At 39.9% G+C, this 23,535-nt stretch overlaps 1 protein-coding gene across 1 annotated transcript in view; it reads left to right on the forward strand.

Moving 5' to 3' along the window:
• LOC148014921 (uncharacterized) overlaps positions 1 to 23,535 on the forward strand; it is a gene marked incomplete at its 5' end in the record, with an annotated part of 90,677 nt that overhangs the window by 42,709 nt on the left and 24,433 nt on the right. The window contains 7 exons of the mRNA XM_087665143.1: positions 9,188 to 9,280; positions 9,363 to 9,545; positions 9,724 to 9,826; positions 9,959 to 10,144; positions 10,240 to 11,526; positions 11,606 to 12,354; positions 12,452 to 13,029. Of these exons, the coding sequence (XP_087521269.1) occupies positions 9,188 to 9,280; positions 9,363 to 9,545; positions 9,724 to 9,826; positions 9,959 to 10,144; positions 10,240 to 11,526; positions 11,606 to 12,354; positions 12,452 to 13,029 (3,179 nt within the window). The remainder of the gene's footprint in view (positions 1 to 9,187; positions 9,281 to 9,362; positions 9,546 to 9,723; positions 9,827 to 9,958; positions 10,145 to 10,239; positions 11,527 to 11,605; positions 12,355 to 12,451; positions 13,030 to 23,535) is intronic.

The following is a 23,535-nucleotide window of genomic DNA, read 5'->3' on the forward strand; positions in this document are numbered from 1 at the left end:
TTCACATGCAATATTCTCAAGCTGAGCACACAAGTACAAAATAAGAAGCACAAAAGCTGCAAGAAAACAGTTAGAAGATATCGCCTTGCACAAGACCACAGGCAAAACCTGAGAATACAGATATGCTGAAAAAAATCAGTTGTTAGCTGTATAGGAGCTGCCAGGGGGAGAAACAATAGCACAACTTTAAAATGCAGGTCTTGAAGGGGTAAGCGGAAGCTGATGCTACATTAAATGCAGCAAAAGCAGGTAAGGCAGGCAGCAAACAGGTCTTGTGGCAGCAACAAACTGTCACTTGCAAATGGAGGAAAGGTTTGCAATTAGCAGTAAAACCAGTAGTAGGAACCTAGATCTTGCAATTTGATACCATGTCAGAAGTGGATGTAGCAATGGAAGCATATACATATGCTGAAATAGACTGCTGAACACAAGACAGAGAAAAGAACACTGCAAAAGAAGAGAACTCAGAAGAATGCTCGGGAAATGGAATCCATATACCAAACATGAGACAATCACGTACAAGTGTGAGTCATTGGTTGCCTGGGCACTGGCACTGGCTCCTCTCTCCAACAGGAAGTCCACTTGGTGAATCATGACGATAAATGAGGAGGAGGAGCCCCATTATAAATAGGCATGAAATAGGCCTAAAATAGCAGCTGGTCGGATTGGCATGAAATCCCTAAAATGTCACAACTAAATCACAAAAAAATATCTTAAATAAGGACAATGTGCCGAGCCTTGACAGGCATGCACAAACTCATACTAGTTGACAAACTTGCTAAGAGTGAGCTCCCAAGAATGGGGTCAATCATCAATGTGATGATCTTCTCGCCTTTTCGGTGGTAACTTGTTAGGTAAAGTGTCTACCAAACTGTGACATTAATGTGACATTAAAAGTGACATTTAATGTCACGTTAAGGTCACAAATATTGAATGTGACATTAAAGTGACATTTAATGTGACATTAAGGTAAATCTAGGGGAACATGCACGAGAATGACCGTCTGGGCTCTTGGGCGCCCGAACGGGGTTAAGGGGAGCCTAGAGAGTAAGAGAGTCCAAGAATAGTAGGACTCAAGAAAAGTTGACGGCTGGCAAAGGAAACCGGGAGAGAGGTGCCAGCACTTATCTAGGCGTGGTTGGGAGGAGAAGAGGCACTCGTGCTCACAGAGGCTTCATCGTTTTTCTGTCTTTTCCTAAGTTATCTTTCATTGGTATCAGAGCCGTGTGGATTCCTGGAGATCTTCAACGAAAGGGCAGTGACGGATTTTCAAGTGCTCCGCGATCCATTCAGTCGACAGTCGACGGACCCGTAAAGTCGTTGGTCAAACGTCAAGTGCCCGCTATTCATTTAGTCGACAACAGTCGACGGACCCGTAAGCTACTGGTCAAACGTTACGTGACACGTCACGAAAAACTTGACGTGACGTGTAATTGTGGTCACGTAACGTATCGAAAGGGCAGCCACTTTTTTTTTCACGCCTGTTGTGAATGCGTAGCCTGATCGTGGGCCATCGAATCTTGGCCACGCCTGTCTGTGAATGCCCCTCCATGAACACACCAACAAGCCACGCATTCTTCTCCTTCTTCACGGGCTGAAGTTGAAGTTCTTTTCTGATACGTATTTGATCAGTCGACTGCGTGTTCGGACTTCTTTTCAGCCTCGACTGTATTTATATCACAAGTACAGGTTCAGCAGGAAGCAACTTCAGGAAAGCGACATTGATGACCAGCGTGATTATTAAAGAAGGGGGCTGAATACTAGTCGTTCTGCAAAGAAGCTCCATTTTCTGCGTGACCGACTTTGTTCGGGCGATAAAATTTATTCCTTACTCTTCCGTTTATTTCCAAACCAGCAACAACTGTCTGCCATTAAAATCAGGGAAGTACTTTACTTTGTATGCAAATTTCTTATCTTTGCTTTCCAATTCCAATGTATTAATGGCAGAAAAAGGGAAAGAAAGGGTAATGGAAAGCTCTAGTTTTGGGGACCAACCTATGGTAGATCCTCATGAACCAAAAATACAAGAAGAACAATGGGAAGAATTTTTTGCTACACGAGAGCAATTCGATGATCTTACTGCTCATGTGCAAACTCAGGGGGTTCAAATGGAATTTTTAACTCAAATACTCACTGAAATAAAATCTCAATTAACTTTATTGTTGGAAAGAGATAAAAATAAGATAGAAATCTCAGATGTCCCATCTTCATCGAAAGATTTAGATGTGACTATGCGAGATCCTAAGGAACCCCAACCTTACCATAAATTGAGGGATAATCCAGTTCTAAAGGATATGAAACCACCTCAATTTTACGGGGAGGAAAAAGATAGGAATAAAGACACAATCTTTAATTTCCTCCAACAATGGGAAGATTTACATAAATTAAAAAATACCCCACCACATCTCCAAGCACTGGAGGCTAGTTTAACTTTGGGGCCCAAAGCATATAAGTGGTGGCGAACTTTAAAGGAGGCGAATAAAATACCTGAAACTTGGGCTCAATTTGAATCCGTCTTTTTGAAAGAATTTCTTTCTGAAAATGAAATGGAAAGAAATTGGGAAGATTGGGATTATGTCAGACAAAAGGGACGACCCTTGCTGACATATCTGGAGGAATATCGTGAGATAATCCTCAAATTGGAAGGAATAGATGAATTCCAAAAAATAAGAGGATTCATTAGGGGACTAGATAAAGCTTGTAAAAAGGAAGTAAAACGGAGTTTACCTAAGACGCTGGAAGAGGCAATTAAATTTGCATTAATTCATGAAGATAGTATGCGTCCAGGTACGCACACTAGTCTCACTGATACGGAGCCCAAGTCTAAGGAATTGGAAACCTCAAAATTTGTGGGCAAATTTAAAAGGAAAATGCCATTTTTTAAGAGTAAAAAACAACCTTTTGAAAAGAAACCATATATGAGGCCAAAGTTAAGTCCTGATGACTTTGATAAGGCCAAAAAAGAAAAGTTGTGTTTCAATTGCCTATCCCCTAACCATGCTGCTTGGAATTGCCCTCAAAAGAAAAAGGGGGAAGACAAAGGAAAGGATAAGAACAAGGGCAAGGGAAAAGAAAAACAAATCCATGTAGTGCAGACCTTAGAATTAAAGGGCCATGAAAAGTACAAATCTTTAGAGGTCTTGCACATGGATGTACAACATAAGTGTTGTATGTCAACTTCTATGTGGCAGCCTACTTTTGGGCCACATGATTTACCTAGAGTACATGGATTGATAGCTGGAAAAAGGATTAGAGTCATGATTGATGACTCTGCCACACATAATTTTATAAATTATGCACTTGTCAAAAAATTGACTTCCCCAACAAAAGAGTAGGCATCAATATGTTGTTCGTATGATGCAAGGCCAAGACAATAAAATATGGGATACAATGGTATCCAATTGGAAATTGAGATTCAAGGATATAAAGATAAACTTGATTTCCAAATAATGAACATGGAAAGAGCTGATATTGCTCTAGGGAGGGAGTGGCTATGGGGATTGGAACCATCCTTCAAACGTAGTTATCACCATAATACACTGGAATTTGAAAGGGATGGTAAGACTTTTGTTATTCAAGGTGAACATGAAGTATCTAATAATCCTTTGCTGTGTTCTACTGAAGTTCAGAAGGTGATAAAGAAGGAAGTTTGTGAGGTATATATGCTATGGTCTCTTCCCGTACAGAATACTTTTACTTTCTGTAATATAAAGCAACAATTTTCTTATATTTGTGAGTTGAATGTTAATAATGAATTGAGTAGTTTGTTAGATGATTTTAAAGATGTGTTTCCTTCTGATTTACCAAGTGGCCTTCCACCAGATAGGGGTGATATAAATCACCCAATTGATATAAATAAGGATACACACCCTATTTCAAAACCACCGTATAGGTTAAGTGAAACACAACATCAAGAAGTTGAAAGACAAATTAAGGATTACCTGGATAAAGGGTTTATTCAACCCAGTAATTCACCTTGGGCTTCACCAATTTTATTGGTAAAGAAAAAAGATGGTTCTATGCGACTTTGTGTTGACTATAGAGCACTTAATAAAATAACAGTGAAGAATAAATTTCCTATGCCCAGAATGGAAGATCTTTTTGATCAATTACAAGGGGCAAAATTCTTCACAAAGATAGATTTAAGATCAGGTTATCACCAAGTAAGAATTAAGGCACAAGATGTTCCCAAGACGGCATTTCGTACTAGATATGGGCATTATCATTTTTTGGTGATGCCTTTTGGCCTCACTAATGCACCAGCTACCTTTGTGAAGCTGATGAATAGTGTTTTACGGCCCTATCTAGGACATTTTGTAGTAGTCTTCTTGGATGATATCTTGATCTTTAGTAAATCAAGAGAAGAACATTCGGAACACTTACAATTAGTATTCCAACTGTTAAGAACACATTCCCTTTATGCGAAGAAAACTAAATGTGAATTCTTTGCACAAGAGGTCAAATATTTGGGGCATATTATCTCGAAAGAGGGAATCAACATGGATCCAGAAAAAGTAAGGGCAATTATTGAATGGCCACCTCCAAGAAACCTGGAAGAGCTGCAGATCTTCCTAGGTTTATCTGGATTTTATCGTAGATTCATTCGAGATTATGCCAAAATAGATGTTCCAATGACAGACCAACTTAAAGGGAAAGGAAAAAGTTTTAATTGGGGAACAGACCAAAATGAAAGTTTTCAAAAACTTAAGGTAGCTATTGCTACAGCTCCTGTACTATTAATAGTGGATCCCAATAAACCATTTGTGGTCGAAGCTGATGCCAGTGATAGGGCGATAGACGCGGTCTTATTACAAGAAGGTCGACCAGTTGCTTTTGAAAGCAAGAAATTAGATCGTGCAAAACAGAATTATTCTGTTTATGAGAGGGAGCTGTATGCAATAGTACATGCAATGAAGAAATGGAGGCACTATTTGTATGGTGCCAAACTTTTGATTTTATCGGATCATGAAAGCATTAAGTGGCTTAATGATCAACCGGATTTACACGGGCGTAAAGCCAGATGGGCCGAACTTCTCCAAGAGTTCGACTATGAGATAAGATATAGAAAAGGAAAATATAATATAGTAGCTGATGCACTCAGCAGAATGCCCATCATTAATGAATTGAGTTTTACTCAGTTCACTTTCAACTTGCTTGAATCTTTAAAAGGGAAATGCCAGGTTGATCCGGCATATTCCAACATATGGGAAGCAATAAAAAATGGGGATCCAAATGAAAGTGCTTCTACTGAGGAAGGAATATCTGAGGATGTTGAACAAGGAAATGGAGCATCAGGGGTTGCTCAAATTGGATTCAAGTGGAAGAATTTTACCATTAATAATGGTTATTTACTCTACAAGGGTAGGGTATGTGTTCCGAAAGATACAGAAATAAGGCGCCAGATACTCTTTGAGTGTCATGATACCCCTAGTGCGGGACATCCAGGAGTTAATAAGACTTATAGTCTTATTAAAAGGCTGTTCTATTGGCCTGGAATGAATAAGGACGTCCTTGACTATGTGGTCAAATGTAATAAATGCCAGGTTAATAAAGCTGAAAGATTAAAAATGGGAGGACTTCTCCATCCATTAGAAATGCCTTCGGGAAAATGGGAGAGTATCTCCATGGACTTTATTGTTGCTTTACCTAGAACACAGAGGGGGCACAACTCTGTGTGGGTGATTGTGGATAGGTTAACCAAAATGGCTAGGTTCATTCCAACTTCAACTGATGTTAAAACACCAGAATTGGCTAGATTGTTCGTAGAGAACATATACCGATTGTATGGCCTTCCGGCAAATATAGTTTTTGATCGGGATAGAAAATTTGATAGCCATTTTTGGCGTGCAGTATTTAGGAAATTGGATACTAAACTTAGCATGAGTACGACGGATCACCCGCAAACAGATGGGCAAACTGAAAGGGTTAACCAAATTCTTGAAGATATGCTTAGGGCATATGTAAGTAAAAGGCAAACTAATTGGGAAGAGTATTTACCGATAGCAGAGTTTGCATATAATAGTGTCAAGCACTCTTCCACTGGATATAGTCCATTTATGTTAATGTATAGGTTTCAGCCCGAGCTCCTTTTGCAGTAGGACTGCATAAGGAAAAGGTTCAGGCAACTAAAGACTTTTTGGAGGATATGAATAGTATGTTAAAATTTGCTCAAGAAAATATTAAAAAAGCTCAAAATCGAGCTAGAGCATATGCAGATCCTCACCGAAGAGACATCTCCTTTGAAGAAGGAGAATTGGTCTATCTTAAGGTGCCTGAACAAACTAAAACTATGAAAAAGGGACAATGTCCAAAGCTTTCACCAAGGTATTGTGGTTCTTTCATAATACTTAAAAAGGTGGGAGAATTGGCTTACAAGCTCGAACTACCTGCTGGTAGTAAAATACATCCAGTTTTTCATGTAAGTAAATTAAGGTAGAAGCTGGGTGATTTGGATAATCTAATCTTAAATGATGATATTGAGGAGCTATTCAATGACCAATCTAATCCACATGAACCAGAAATAATATTAAATGTTCATAATAGACGAACAAGGAATACTATTTATCAGGAATGTTTGGTTAAGTGGAAAGATTGTTCAGAAGAAAGCTCAACATGGGAGCGAGTAAGTACTTTAAAGAAAAGGTTTCCCGATTTACAGTTAGACCTTCCAAGTATCGTTTTCGAGGACGAAACCGATTCTTAAGGGGAAGGAAATGTGACATTAATGTGACATTAAAAGTGACATTTAATGTCACGTTAAGGTCACAAATATTGAATGTGACATTAAAGTGACATTTAATGTGACATTAAGGTAAATCTAGGGGAACATGCACGAGAATGACCGTCCGGGCTCTTGGGCGCCCGAACGGGGTTAAGGGGAGCCTAGAGAGTAAGAGAGTCCAAGAATAGTAGGACTCAAGAAAAGTTGACGGCTGGCAAAGGAAACGAGGAGAGAGGTGCCAGCACTTATCTAGGCGTGGTTGGGAGGAGAAGAAGCACTCGTGCTCACAGAGGCTTCATCGTTTTTCTGTCTTTTCATAAGTTATCTTTCACAAACAATCTTCATACTTCTTTAAAAAATTCATTTACTCCTCACTCATATCTGAGATAGACTCTTTAATTCTAGACTTTTGTTAGAATCTTTGACAAAACTCAAGTACGAGGAAATAGACTTTTTCATTGCTTTACAAATTTGTATATGGGATAAGATGGGAATAGAGTTTCCTTCCACTCCCACATCAAAAGATACATTTTTACCCTTAAAGGAATTCTAAATTTATTTTGATTCCAATCAATGGTTGGATCTACTCTTATATGCTAGGGTATTTTTAATACAACATCACAATTACCAAGATCTCTTATGACAAAACTCATGATATACATAATCTCCTATGTTGATTCGTAGCTTCCTAGAAATGGGTGTAGCTTGAGACTCCATCCCTAAAAAGCACACCTGACATTTTTGGTGTTTCAAACCTCTCCTTTGGTAGATCTAGAGTTTCAACAATTGGAGGATGGATATAATGAGATGTAGCCCTTGTGTCAAAATGAATGAGAATAGGCTGATTAGCAACCTTATCTCGAGCCATATTAAAGCTTCCTTTTCTCTGATGGAGTTTTGTCTTGTTGTAAGGATTCTTTAGGTACTTCATTCGCTTGAGGTGTCCTTTTTCTCCACAAGAGAAACATTGCATTTCTCTTGTATATTCTGCTAATTGTTTACATGTTAGCAACTTCTTTTTGGATGGCAAAGGTGGTGTACCTCCATCCTTATGCTAACTGGCATACAAACAAGCTAGGTCCAAAATGTGGGCCCAGGGCCCACGTCAGCAGCCAATTGACCAAAATGGTCGCTATGCCAAAAACGAAATGCACTAGTGCCACCTCAATCTAAAGTGTGTAAAATACATAAAGTGAGAGACAAATACAATGATAGAGCTCCTAATGTCCTCAACTGACTCAAACTAAGACTCATAGGCAGGAGATACTCCCATGAAACACAAAGGGCCAGGGAATCCACAACTGCACGCCTACTTGGTGAAGACAATTGGGGTACCAAGTCTCGTGAGGCCATGAAGATGGAAGCCCAAGTCTGGAACAGATAGGACTCGCAACAAAGTCAAGGTGCCAACACCACAAATAGGTGCCAGTGAAATGTCATCAATAGTTCCTGTAGCCCCGGCTGAAACTGGCTGACCTGCAGCACTAAATGTGCCATCAGCTGTCCAACTACCTGGCCTGACTGCCTGACACCTGCCCTGTCTGACTGGTTGCCTGTGCTGCCGCGAAGCTGCCTGAGCTGCCCGACTGCACTGCTTGCCCACACTGTCCCTGCCCAATTGTCTGACTGCCCCCCACCTGCCCATTGCCCATCCAGGGGATGGTCCTCTAACAATTCCATCTGTTGTAGATTAGTGTTCATCTAGTGTCATGTTGTCTAACTTTGTTCATATCAAACTTTAACCTCCTTGATTTTCTCATCTGTTGTAGATTAGTTCGCTTCATTTGTTCCCATCTGTTGTAGATCATTGTTCATCTAGTGTTGTGTTGTCTAACTTCATCCATATCAAAACTTAACCTCCTTGATTTTCTCCATCATTATGGGGGTGGGGAGAGAGAGAGAGAGAGAGTGCATCATAAGATCACTCACAATGTCACTGCCAAGACAATGAAAAGCATAGACAAGAGAAATGAAGACAACAATAAAAGAACTCGATGATGTACATGAAGATACAATAGTTACCCCAGAGTGAGCAAACCTTTAGTTCTCATACAGTTGCAAGGCATCAAAACTAGGAGACACTCGGCAAAATGTTACTGATGTGGAGTTGCTGGCCAGATTTTTTCCTTTCAGTTATCCTGTTTGAGTTGATTAAGTGTCATTGAGGATATAACTATCTATTAGGGAACCCTTGACTCTTTTGCAGTTTTTGCATTGTGCATTTGGACTCTCTTATGATTTTTTTAGTTAGCGGTTAATTCACATGGGCTATGAGAAGATAACAATGCAGCTCAGCCAAATTTGTGGTAACATTCTTCTGTTCAGTTTGTGTAAGTAGTGCATATCTTAAAGTGAAGTATTGCCTTTTCATCAACAGGCCATAATAATCTATATAACTGGTATAGCATGAATGTTTGCAGGTTTGAATTATCATTTATTAGAAAGTATAAACCTGAGTGTTTGCAGGTACAAATTGTTAAATGTCTGGTTGACAATATAATCGTGGACATATCTTTCAATCAACTCGGCGGACTATGTACCCTTTGCTTTTTGGAGGAGGTGGGCAAACTTCAAAGTTTATTTATAGGTCTGTAATTCTCTGCATTGATTGAAGATTTTACATTTAACAAACATTGTGCAGGTGGACCAGCTGATAGGTAGAAATCACTTGTTCAAGCGGAGTATTATACTTATCAAAGCTTGGTGTTATTATGAGAGTCGCATTCTAGGAGCTCATCATGGGTTGATCTCTACTTATGCTTTGGAAACACTTGTTCTTTACATTTTCCACGTGTTTCATGCTTCACTTCGAGGTCCCCTTGAGGTGAGTGGTCACTGATTCATTTATAAACTGCTCTTGGAAAGTACAGGGCAGTCTTTCAGGAATACAGGATTAAAGTTGTTTATGCTTTATTATCTTTTCTTGCCCAGATTCTTATTCTTTCAGACAGTGAAGAATGTTTGTCAGTATCGTTAGCCTAAAAATTCTTCTCTTTCTACAGGTTTTATTTAGATTTCTTGAGTTCTTCAGTCAGTTTGACTGGGAGCACTATTGCCTCAGTCTGTGGGGTCCAATCCATTTGTCAGCACTACAAGAGATGGCAGGTAGAAAACAGCTCTCATATTTAGCTCATGTTTGGAGCTGTAAATTAGTCCATTTGAGCCATTTTGGAGGTTGTCTCTTCATGTAGTCAGCAGTTACACTCTTGCATTTGTCTTCTGCTTTTTCATTTGCAGCTGAGCCACCCCAAAGGGATAGGACAGATCTTCTGTTCAGTCATGAGTTTTTGTATAAGTGCAGCCAAGCATATGCTGTATTTTCTGTGGGCCAAGACATCCCCGGGAGGATGTTTATCTCAAAATACATGAATGTTGTTGATCCTTTGCGAATAAATAACAACCTTGGACGCAGTGTAAGCCGAGGTATAGACATGTTACCTGAAGTCCGTGTTTTGGTGCTCATTCTACAAGGATCTAGTTGTATACTAACATTTGCTGGTGTAACTAAATGAATATAGGTAATTTTTACAGAATACGCAGTGCTTTTGCATATGGTTCAAGAAAACTGAGAAAGTTGCTGCTCAGTCCAACTGATGACCTTACAGAAAACCTGAATGACTTTTTTTACAATACCAGAAAATACTCTGCAATGCAGCGGCCAGATGCTTTCACGTCACAATATAACCATCAAGAGATGACAGTCGCTGTTAATTGTGAGCACAAGATAAAAGATAAAAAGGGTTGCCGAGGAGCAAAGCAATCTGACATATTAAATGACTTGGAATGCATTGGGAAATGTGTAGGCCAAAGAAATGATTCTGTGACTGCTTCTGTCTCTGTTTCAGTGAGTGACGCATTGCAAGACAATGTGGATCAAGCAGTTCAACCTAGCAGTATTGAGACAGATGTGAAGGATTGTGAATGCTTACAGGTAGCAAGCAAAGCCAAAAAAGGCAATGAAATCAAAGCAAACAATCCGTTTTTATTGCTGCCTGAAAATTTAAGTACAGTTGGTAAAAAGAAACTGGAGAGAATGCATTCTAGTGAAATCAACAGATCAGCAAAAGTTGATCCATTTTCAGGCGTTAAAGCATTGCCAGTTAACAATGAGGTAGTAGCTGATAACAGGGGTGACATAAAAAATGCCAAAGACTTAGCAAATAACATGGTTGAGCTGTGCTCTTCTGAGCCCCAATTCCTGATTGAAAGAATGGGACCTTGCCAATGTTCACCTGTACCAAGCACATGGCAAGATGCTAGAGCACTCCTAGTAAAATGGCGAGCTAATGGTCATACTGAAGGACGATGTGAGGGTTGTTGTGAAGACCATCAAAATTTATCTTCTATGCTGATGTTAGAATCAGAATCTAATCCTCCGGGGGGGTGCCATAGCAGTCATATTCAGCATCCTTTAAGAACTTCACCATTGTTAACTACTGATCTCGACCTACATTGTCTCCATGAGGCTTGCAATGTCTTAGATACAGGGATCTGCACCTTCAGTGGTTCTCCACTAACAGATTCTAGTGTGGAGGATGGTGAAGGTAGCAGCTCAGATCCAAAAATCCATGCTTGTCACAGTTTTGAATTGACACATTCTGGGACACCCGTCAATAATGGCAAAGGAAGGTCAGGAGAAACATGCCCTGTGGCAGTGAAAGCTAGTGCTCCTCAAGATTCCATATGCAGCAAAAACGTTTCTGCCAGTAATGACCATTTCTCTTATTGTTCAAAGTTATCTACGGGGCTAAAGAAAAAGGCTGAACAAGCATCCATACAAGCCCATGTCTCAGACAAGCTGAAGGGTAATGTCTCTATGTATTGATTTCTTATAATGATTTTAATAGTTCTGAATGTGATGTATCTGACTGGTACATTCTGCAGATGACAGGAAGTTAAGATCCAAAGATGCATTCGAGGGTTCCCCTGTAGCACCTTCAGCTGGGCCGAATGAATGCTTAGTTGTTAATGGATATGCCTGTCCCTCAGTTGATTTTTCACAAATGCAGAAGTTTTCCTCCATTGTATGGCCAAGTCATCTTGGACCTTTTTCATTTTATAAAACCCCATCAGAATGTTTTTCAGCGATACCCGATCCTTTTGCTGCTGACATGAATCCATTGCTAAATGGAGGACATTACTTTAGCTCCGCATTTCCAGAATTCAAAGGGCCAGAAGATAAGTCGCGGTCATCTCTGAACGTGCGCACACCACTTTCTGGGATTCCAGAAATGGCTGTTTCTCAAGCGCAATCAGAGACAATGTGTACAATTTCCAACAGTAGTCCAGAGGAGGTCCAATTTGACATTCTTAGAGGGGACATGCTTACCAACCTGCTCAATCTGCATGCTGGACACTGGATTTTGGTCTCACAGGATTATGGGCCACTGGTATATGCACCAATTCCCTTCCTATCTTTCAATCAAGAGCACTTCTCTTGGGAAGGTCCTGGAAGACGTACAAATAGAAATGCAAACATGGTAGCGCATAATTTTCCTTACCGAAATTGCCAGTTTCCAGACCCATCAATGAGAAGTTTCAGCTCACAGAAACCATATCCAGTGTATAGAAATAGTATGCTGCCAGAAATTCCGAAGTTTCACCGTGGAACTGGAACTTACTTACCCAACATGGTATGATATTGGATGCTGTGTCTTGTATGGAAGTAGAATACTCCAGAATGTGTTTTGTTAATGGGATTCTTTCTAAATTGTTTTGGGTCCAATGCAGACTCCAAGGCCATACTTAGGCAGGCAACCGGTTGATAGAAACTTGTGTGGAAGAAACATGAATCATAATAATACATCAAGTAGGGCCAATTCTTTCAGGCATCATGGAATGGTCCGTGGGTCCAGAAATGAGGGGTTTCATACCATGAATAGGGTCAATTCACATTTGGATAGAAATTACTCTGAAAAACAAGCAGGAGAAAATGGGCATGAAATAAGGTCATCTGGCTATCCTGTTGAAGCAAATGTTTGCTCTGGAAACACAGGCATTATAGCTGGAGATACTGGCCCATCTACACATAGAACTACAGACAAATCATTGCATGATTACAGCACACATAGGCCAGAGCATGGTGGTGTAATCGCTCGTCCACAAACCTATGATAAGGTATTCTCCGCAGACAGCAGAAAATATGGCTTGTCCAATTTATCTTCAACCAAAAGATCTCAGGAAACTGTGATGGAGGATGGTAATGACAAGCAACGTGAGGCACTGGCTGGAGGTGCACATGAGAGATTGAGGCACAGCCGTCTGACATTCAATGAAAAAATGATGCAGTCAAATGACCTACAACCTAGGTATGGAGGGCTTGTGTCTCTTTGGGTGAATTGCAATCCACTGTTTTCACATCCTGATTTTCTGATTTCAGCACAAGGTAGTTAAACTTTGGGTGCAAGGAAGTGTGAACAAACACAGAGAGAGAAAAAAGATAACCATGAAACTTGCTTGAATTGTTTTATGTTGTTTGTACCCTTTAATATTGACATCTGTGATACACTCATTGTATGTATCTAAATGCAGTAGTGAAAGTGTGTTCACACTCGGAAAATCTGCAAAGACACAGTGTGTTCACTTATATGCCATTTGTTGAGGATGTGGGAAACTCCCTTTTTGGTGAATGTGTAATGAACCTCTGACATTCTCACACACTAATGTGATGGGGGGTTATCTCAAAAGAGTCATTCTGATCCCGAAGTCTAAAATGCGTAGGGAAGTTCTTAGTTTGGAAGTGGCAGCCTCTACTTTGTTGCAGTATTAGCAAGTGGGGGCTTTTTTCCCCCTTTTTGTGATGTCGATGACAGCTTTGCTCTGTTAGAAAGCAAAGTTGGCACTTCTTTTCTCTTATTGTTTAGTCTTCCTCTATCAAGACGGATCTACAGTTTGGTAAGTATCATGGCTTTTGGGCACTTTGTTTAGCCTTTACGTGGGCGCCTTTAAGAGGCAGCTAGGCAGCTATTTTAGGGTTGTTTAAGTTGTTTAGAGTCTCATCTTGAGGCCTGTATGTGCTCCACTTCACTCACGGTTGTTGTATCACATCATCTTGCAGCCTTGGTGAGAGGGAGACTGGAGACATTGCTGCTGGTCATCGTTGTGCTGGTACTGTGGTAGTACCGTACTGTTCATCTCATCCTTCATCTAATAACGATGGAGAGCAATAAATAGGACTTGTCCATTGAGCTGGCTGATCAGCAACCGGCTGAACTGCATTGCACTGGTGAAATTCAGTTGATTGGCCTGAAATTGGCCGCCCAGCACTGCTTGCCTGTACTCTTTGTGTCTGCCCAGTGCCTACACATGGCTGTAGAGCCAGCACGGAACAAGTAAAATCAGGCTGCTCAATGTTGTTGGTCATCAATGCCATGTACATGGACTGAGAAAGTGCCATTGACATGGAGGAGCTCCACCTAAAATGTTTCCAAGCGATAAATAGACGGACAAAAACTGTGTTAAGAGCGCCTGATGTCCTCGTTTGACTCGGATAGAGACTCACAGGCAGGTTGTGACCCTAGTAATGTATAGTTGGGAATGGTTGGGCTAAGCCGCTGACTAAATTGAGAGATGATAGTGAGGAGTTATCGAAGGTGCCAAAACTTGATAGAAAAGAACATCAAGGACCAGGGGCCACAGGATGTTTATGGTAGTAACATTGAAGGTTGTCTCGATGATGCAAAAGAGAGGCCGCTCCATGAAGGCCTGATGAAGATTGCAATCTTTGAGAAGCCTCCTCAAGATCTTGAGAATTCCCCCTCTGAACAAGAAGGCTAGGGAATCCACAGCCACATCATAGAGATCACCCCCCTTAGAAAGGGATGGGAATAATGAGGGGACAACTAGAGGAGATGGTGGCAGATGGGGTAGAAACTGTGGGGCAGGGGGTGCATTGATGGGAACGAACTAGTGCAATTGTGAAAAGATGCCTTGGAGGGCCCTTCACACTAGAAGGGAAATGAAGCCAATATACCTCTCTCTCTTGTCAACTTGTCACAAGAATGACTCTAATCTAGGATCCTCAACAAATATAGCTTGCTTAGTGAAAACAACTCTAGGTATGGAGTCTTGTACGGCCATGAATAGAGCGCAAGTGGAAAAACCGTTTTTGGGGTTTGGTGGAAGTCTATTCTAAGCATATAAGAGGGGGCAATAGCCTTTCTAGTGGTCCTAAGCTGTAGATGATAGGTTCCATGATCGTTTGAGTAGGGCAACAATAGTTTTTCAGCCTTTCTTGTGATGAAAATCTGAATTTCTCTATAGCATTTTCTCTCATCTTGGAGCCATCTCTCAAGTTATCTCAACAAGAGTTATAACGGTGGAGAGATTGGAAAATCTCTGGTATAAACCCTAATTAATAACAAAACTTAGGGTTTGACAGCTAGCTCGGTATTCGTGCTTAGAATTGAGGGCCTAGGACTTGAATTCCAATAGTTGAAATTAAAGAATTTCATGGAAATTCAAGAGGGTAGCAACCAATTGTAAATTTGGGGCTAAATTTCTCTAACAAGGAGCAAGGTGAAGACCAATCCTTGAGCAAACCAAAGGGCAAATTGGTTTCAAGGCTTGTTGGTTATCTATGACAGCAAAAGGCAATTGGAGAGTAAAGGAGATTCAAGGAATCTAATTGTATTCCATCTAGATTGCAATTTAAGATAAAGGAGTACCGCAAGGGATGCTAGTTTTGGGGCCAACAAGCTATCCATTGTCCAAGATTAAAGTGGTAAAGTGTGCATTTTGAATTTTATGCTTGTTGTAATTAGTGCTTAATTAGGTTATTTGCCACCCTTTTCGAGGAGGAAGGTTGGTTCTAGAGTTTGTTAGAACAAACTTCTCTCTCTATCTTAACCTTCGAATCACTAGAATCATAGTTGCCAAGGGTTTTTGAAATGAGCTATAAAAGGAGCCATCAATATATGCAATGATTATGGATAACAACTCAAAACAAAATTGCAGCAATCAATGCCAATATCCATGTCAATGTGTTAAGTAAATCGATGATAAACAATGATTACAAAAGTCTCAAGACATTTCGGAGATGGCATTTGTGAAAGTTTAAAATAGGTGTTTCATACATTTATGAAACGCCTAGGTATGAAATAAGTTTTCTAACCTTATGAAACGAGTTTCTTGGCAACTATGGTTGGAATGAATCTCCACAAGCCTCCAACAGCCTTCTCTTGAGTTGCATGGGGAAATTTTGCCATTTGATAGCTTTCTCAATGGCTTTTTCCGCCATTTAACTAATTTTCAAAAAAAAAAAACCATTTTGATTTCTAAGTGGTCTTAGATATTAATTAGTCCTTGAACTGGCATTAACTTATCAATCAATGCGTAGTTCCTAATGTCATCATCGACATTTAATGGCTAAGTAAATAACCTAGAGGCTAGGCCCAAATTGTCATCATGTACCATCTACTACCTAACTAGTATAACTTATTACAATTCATCTTTGATACCCATTGACATCTTGGGGTCCTTGACATGTCATTGTGACTTAACGAACTTTCATATTACATGTGCATCTCACATGTGTACATTTAATTAATGTTTAAGCCAAATGCTAAGCAAAGCATAAAAAATTCATGTCTTTGTGACAATCTCCTCCATTTGGTTGACGGGTCCTTCATTATGGGGAAATTTGCGATAGAGATGTTGTAGCTTGACCCTTGAGGGGCATTCAATGCTTGAATGTTTGGACCTTGTAAAGGGATGCCAACCCAGTTGAGACCTCTATGGCAATGCATGTATGTCTTATATGCACAAGAAGAGAAATCATATAGCTCAAACAAGAGAAAAGAGTGGGCTCTGGCATTGAGCCAATCCCATAAAGCTATCAAGGTGAGTGATGAGTGATTGTAATGAACTCCCATAGATCAAAAGTTTCAAGGATGTATTTTACTTTGTACGACTAGGGCGAGTAATTGGTCCCATTAGCTTTTTGGAAGTGGGAAGATGGGGTAGAACGAGCACTTGAATGGGTGGTACCATAATAGCCAATTGTGGACTTGTGGCCATGGAAGAGAGAACAGGGATAGAATGATATGAGGGTGGTTAGGAGTTGGGCCGGTTTATTGCATCCTTGGATATTTGGATGGACACTAGTAGCATTTGGATCATGACCACGTCTCAAGAATTGGTGCCCCATACTACTAGTTTGTACCATCCTAGTATATAGATGCACCAACCTATGGGCCAAGAGTCCAAGAGTGATGGTGATCAACGCTATTAGCACTTGTTTGGATGTTCAAAAATGTAACACATTCCCTCTTATGAATATTGTTGTCCTCAACAATATCCTTAAGAATGAAGTGAGAAAGATGACTCTTTAATGAACATATCGACTCAAAAGATAATGAATAGTGTCCTTGAGTTATGTGAAATGTATCCACCTTGAAAACCTAGGGAGTGACATTTAGTCGCCTAGTTGCTTGTACAATCATGTGAACATATACAATCAACTTTCTTAATTAGCCCATTAAGCATTGGCTTATTTCACGCCTTTAGTATATGTACATGAAAATAGCAGTAAACAATCTTTTAAAAACAATACTTTACTTCAAATAAGGTGAATACAAAGGCCATCGACCTATAGCTATATCTCATCCTTAATCTAAAATAAAAATGGCTCTGGGCAAAAACTACCTTGTATTGAGCCGAAATTGCCATGGATAGACAGAGCAAAAAACTCTTTGGATTGGAACTACTAATACTAGGCAAAAAAACTTGTCCATTAACTTGGGCCTCCACAATCCATCCCCCGACTAATAATTAGTCATACCTTGTGAAAGTTCACCTAGAGCTTGGCTGGTTATCACAGTTCTCCGGCAATTAGTCATACCTTGCGGAGAGACCTCTTGAGTCTTGTCAAGACGGCCAGTCCAAGCACTTGGGATAATATTGCTTCTATGGGAGAGCTAGCAAGACGCTTACGGATAGCCGTCTTTGCTCCTCGTACTACGAACCTCTTTTGTCAATACTTGCTTTGTAAACCACAATCAAGTCAACCTTTGACTACAACAATCTATCCTTTAATTAAAACGAAATACAGTGCCCAAATGGTTCTTTGAAAGTAAGTTCACTTCCGTTGCATTAATATCACAACTCAAACAATAACAAACCATGATTTACAATTGCACCTCACATTATCTATTAGATGGGGTTTAATATTAACAATGGTAAATTGTGGTTTCATCACAAGGATTTTAAAGTGATTTATATTGATTAATGGTAAATTGAAGTTTCATCACGAGGATTTTAAAGTGATTTCTATTGATTAATTTTCTATAGATTAATCTCATTGGCGTGAATTAAATCCAAGAATTTTTCCTAATAGTTGAGGTCTATTTGTTTATGACAATCTGATGTCTCCAATTTTATGACACCGTTTAACTAAGAATAATTGAATAGCAATAATTTCATGGATTTCTCGGTTATATGACAATGGCCATGTTCATTAAATAATAGTTAACTAGTCAATATTAGTGATTAAGGATTCATCGTAAAATATACTAATTCAATGCGAAACAGTATTGTAATCCAATAGCAATAATTAGTAGCAGTAGACAAAAATCACAAATTGAGGGAAAATTGACCAATTAAAAGATAGCAATTTTCTAATGGTAATTGGCACATATTAGTTTAGTTAATTAACTCGTACATATTATTTTTAATAAAAATCCAAGTAAATTGTTAATTTTGATTAAATTGTCTCATTAAAATCAAGATTACTAAGATAGTTAATTAATCCATAGTTAAGCCTATGGTAGTGTTGGTTAATTAAATGTTGTATGTATTATACTTGGTATATGATTTTTGGGATAGATAACTGGGTTGTGTTCATGGTTTCAATGGGATAGGTTTGGGTTGAGGTATGGTCAAATGTCGTTTAGGGGCCATCTTGAAATGCAAAATTTTCACCCGAATTTATTCCTTCAGTAGACTAGTTGTTCGTGCACTGGCAGTTTCATGTACGGGCTACCAATAAACTTCATGATTTCCCGATAAATTGCTGAAGTAAATTACTAATGTGGGGTGCTCTAAATCTCGCTGAAGACCGATAATCTTGCCTCTAAAACAATTTGGAATTTTAGTGGCTAGTTTGGAGATAGGGATGGAATTATTGAATGGTGCCTAATAGAGATATGGGTAGCTAATTTGGGACTGTTTTTGGGGCGTGTGAAGCAATTACAATGCTTGTTTGCTTTCTAAATTAATCTAAATTAGGGCTACAATTAGCCCAAATTTGAGGTCAATTGCTTCCCTCTAGCTTGAGATAGTGCGAGGATTAAACTAGCTTTTTGGGGTGCTAGTTTCGGACTAGGAATGAGATTTTAGGGCTAGATTGAGGATATGGAAGGGTTGTGGATTGAGTATAACAACATGTAAGCTCTCTCATGATTGATTTTTAGCCATTGGGGGGACTCCCCATCGTTTATATAAAGGTGGTATGACCTTGTCTTTAGGCTTTTGGATCAATTTAGAGCTAATGTAACTGATTAGAGGTTATGGATGGCCACGATTGATTGAATCTCTTGTTTTGGTGTTGTTACCCTCCCTTATTAGCAATCTTCAGTCAAGAGAGAGCTCATAAGGATTTGTGATTAGTAGAGAGCCAAAAGAGCATGTTTTGGAGCAGTATAGAGGTAGTAGAGTGCTTGGGAGAGTAGTAGTGGAGAGATTAAAACGTTTTTGTTGTAGTCATGGGCTAAAGTCGCCTCATCTTCATGCTTCATGATTGGTTCTTGTCTATTTTAAAGTCCCCTCATCCCCCTTTAGCCACAATTTTTTTTGCATTTTTAAAAAGATTTTTAATTGTTTTTTCCCCAAAACATTGACAAAAACATGCTTCCACCTTTTGGCTTGAGTTTTTTTGACTAAAGTTATTCTCATGTCCAGATTATTATTTAATGTTGGAATTTTTCGCAACATGATTATATTATGCCAAAAAGGTTCGTGATGGTCTAAAATAGTCATGGAAATGTGAATTCGGGTACAAGTATGCTATATATATATATTTTCACTAGACAATCTAAATATGTCATAGATTTTCAATAAAATAGGATGAAACTAACATAACAGAGTCATAAGAAGAATAAAATAAACTTATTAACTTGTTGAGATGGTTTTAAAATGTTGGTTTCATTAAGTAGAATAAGTTTTGGAATGGACACATTACATCATGGGACTTTCTTAATCGGGATTATTAGTTCACCCTACCTTAGGTATTATTTCAAACAATTCATGTTGAACATGAGGTGAACTCAAACATCTAGAGGTAAATCTAACTCCTAAGACATGTTATTTTTCGTCTTGGTAATTTGTAAGGGCCACAATACCTTGATAACTTATAGCACTTGATGTGGCAGTTATTGAATTGGAGTCCTTTGGGACTTTAAGATAAACCCACATGCCCTCTTGGAGCTCTCAAGGAGTGTGGTTTTAACTAGCATAAAATGTGACACAATCGTAGGCCATTTTAATGCTTTTCCTTGGCAATCATCAACATCTCATGTATATTGAGTGGAAAGTCGACTAGCATAAAATGTAACACAATATTGGGCATTTTATTTTTTTTCTTGGCAATCATCAACATGTCATGTATATCGAGCAAAAAGTTGACCATGGATTTTATTTTCACTCCCTTGAGCTTGATAGGAGTTGGTGAGGTTCATAGCCATAGTGAGTAGCCAAATGCTTAGCACTGTTATAAGTAAACTCAATGTGAGGAAGATAGCACTTCAGATCAAATTATCTACATGATATATATGTATATAGCATATTCTCCATAGTTTTATTTGTCCTTTAGTCTATCCATCAGCCTCATGATATTCCGAGGACAACATGGACAATCGAGTCTCCAATTTCTAGAAGATTGTTTGCTAGAAATGGCCAGTGAACTTAGGTTTAGGATCACTAACTATTTCTTTGGGCAAATCATAAACTCGATGCTGCTAGCTCCCATGCTAGGGGGTGAGCCCATTTGGTTGTATGGTTGGGAGATGAGCCTGATGTGGATTCCTTTTATGTTCTCTGCTCTGCCCTCAACCTAGTTGGTTAGGTCTTCTCTAGCTAGAACAATGTATTGTGTACAAGTGGGTCTCCTAGAGGGATGTTTCAGTCACAATCCACTTGTCGATTTGCATTATGATCTCGGTGAACTTTGCAATGTTCCTCGTGATAAAGCAATCGGTATGCTAATCTTCTTGGTCTTGGTTGTCAGTTTGGTGGTCCTCATGGTCCTGATCCACACGATCTTGCCAATGGCACTGGTTTGCTATCTTTGTCCTTCGAAAAAGCCTGCAAAAAAACAAAGAAATTAGGCTGGTACTGTTGAGGATGATGTGCTGGAGATGACATCTGCCTGCTGTAAGGGTCTGTGTGGCTGCTGTACAACCTGCTTTGATGATGTCAGCAGAAAAACACAGGCTTGGAGGGGGCAGCACTGATTAGTCAAAGCAGTTAGGAGGGGTCATGGCTGCAAAATGCAGGGATAGCAGCTGCTGTGGTCGAGAACACAGTTCCAGAGGTCAGGCCTGTTGAAAACACAGCAAAGGATTGTCCTTACGGATGGAAACACAGCATATCAGCATTGGATGATGTTGCCCAGTAGTCTTCAGCTTGAAAAGACGCTCCACTTCGGTCATGTCTGGCTCCCAACTTGGCAAGTAATACCATGTGAGAGTGCGCAACAGAAAAGAACAAGAACATGAAGTGTGAAGAGAAGATGAAGACAAGAGAATGCAATGGAATTGAAGGAAAAAATTTGACTGAAACTGAAAGTACAAGGCTGCCCCTACATGTAGCATGGAGTGTTAGTGAGGGATTTAGATAAGAGGTAGGAAAATGATGACAAACGAATGGGGGAGGCTGGATAGAATGATGTACTAGATGATGGAGAGGAGGGCAGGAATAAATAGAACTGCCTATGAAGCTGGCAGGACTAGTAAAATCCAGCTGACTTGCCTGAAAATGATTGCACTACACCTCCTGCCCAATGTTGCTGGTCATCAGTGTCATGCACATGTTGAGAAATCACTTCTTTAGTTCATTCACTTGAGATAGGGTTTCGTACTGACAGCCCCGAAAAGGATTGGCGCCCTCATTTTGGGCACTTTATCAGTGGGCGCCTACACAATAGTGTGCCACCCTAGGCAGTTGAGGCCTATATGTAGGTCACCTCTTCCCTCATTCATCATCCATCCTTCGCATCATTCCACTCTCTCTCCATCATTCCACCACCCTTCTCTCTCCTCGCCATTGGTGCTCATACTCCTATCGGAGGACATTGTAGTGTGTGGCCACCTTCTTTCATCTCCGCACTTGGCATCATCTTCCCTACATCTAGTGATAGGATTCTGGTTTGTGTTTGCAGCTTCCCCCAGTTAGTGTCAGCACACACAACATTGTTGTCAACTCCCTCTCCCTTTAGGCATCACTCGTTATTGTGTTTTTTTGTTTGGAGGCCTTCTCCCATCTTGGTGTCATCATCTCTAGCTTGGCATCAGCATCATCCATGGTGCTATCAATCTACACACATTAGGCGTTTGTATTTTGCAGCTCGGGGAGACTCCACATATCTGGTGTCATCATCTTCATCCAAGCGTTTGGTAGCTCCCACATCTGGTGCCATCACTCCACACATGTGGTATCATCATCTTCATCCAGGCATCAACATTTGGGCTTCTTTCCTTGCGTTTGGTAGCTCACATACACTTGACATTTGCGTTTTGCAGCTTGGCCACTTCCTGGCATTTTAGGATTGCGCTTCGCTCCCTCCATAACTAGTGATTTTCTTCAGCTTGATGGCATCAGAGGAATGCACTTCACTCCCTTGACAGTTGTCCTTCATCTTCCAATGATTACTTCGATAGCCCACTGCTTGGAGGATTACGTTTCTCTCCCTTCATTGTGCAAACTTCCTTCAAGTGCTACCGCTTGATTCATATAGGAGAGTGCAGTCATCTTCTGAGCTTGGGCTCCATTGTATCAGCTCTTCTTCACATAGGATGATTTCGTGCTTCATCTTGTTCTTGTGTGTTTTTTGAGTTTCTTCTCTCTCAATGTTTGCTGTACACACATTGTGTTTCTTCCCGCAAACCCTACTGTCTCTCTAGTTTATTGCATATTCTGATAGCACATGGATTGAGAAAATGCCATTGACATAAATAATCTCCACCTAAAATATCTTAGAGAGAGAAATCGATAGACAAAGGATTTGTTAGAGCTCCAATGTCCTCATTTGATTGAGATTGAGGCTGCACACTCTAGTCGCTATGGCCAAGAATGCTTTTAGTAATCAAACTCATTTCAATGGGTCAAATTTTACAATTTCATTGAACCTAACGCAACGAGTGCTTGAGTCTCAAGGTCTTTGGGACATAATAGTTGGTCTAGAGGCTATGCGAAGAAGGCTTGGAATGCCACAGAAAATGTCGAGATGACGTAGGGGTTACTTCTTGAGTTTTACTCATAGTTACAATACTATTCTCTAGCATCCAATTGTTGGAGTTTTGTCATTGGCCACTATGTGGTGAGAGATTAAACTAGATGTATCAATGCTGATCACGAGGTGCAGGAGTTTTCGAGTAAGGAAGGGGACGATTTGGAAGTCAAGATGGTTTAGTATAGACGCTTACTCTTAAGTTCACCACCACTAGCTTAGTGAAGTTAGACGAAGACCATGATCCCAAAATGCCTCCACTTTATGCAACAAGCCATTTCGTTGCCTTGATTGCCAACCTTTTACAAGTTTGAGTGTTAGCCCTTGCATTATGCAAGGTTGCACGATTAAGTCCATAAAAAGACCACCCCAT

The sequence above is a fragment of the Lygodium microphyllum genome, chromosome 24 (genome assembly GCF_053477565.2).
Source record: "Lygodium microphyllum isolate KBCC chromosome 24, Lygodium_microphyllum_v1.1.10, whole genome shotgun sequence".
Lineage (NCBI taxonomy): Eukaryota > Viridiplantae > Streptophyta > Polypodiopsida > Schizaeales > Lygodiaceae > Lygodium > Lygodium microphyllum.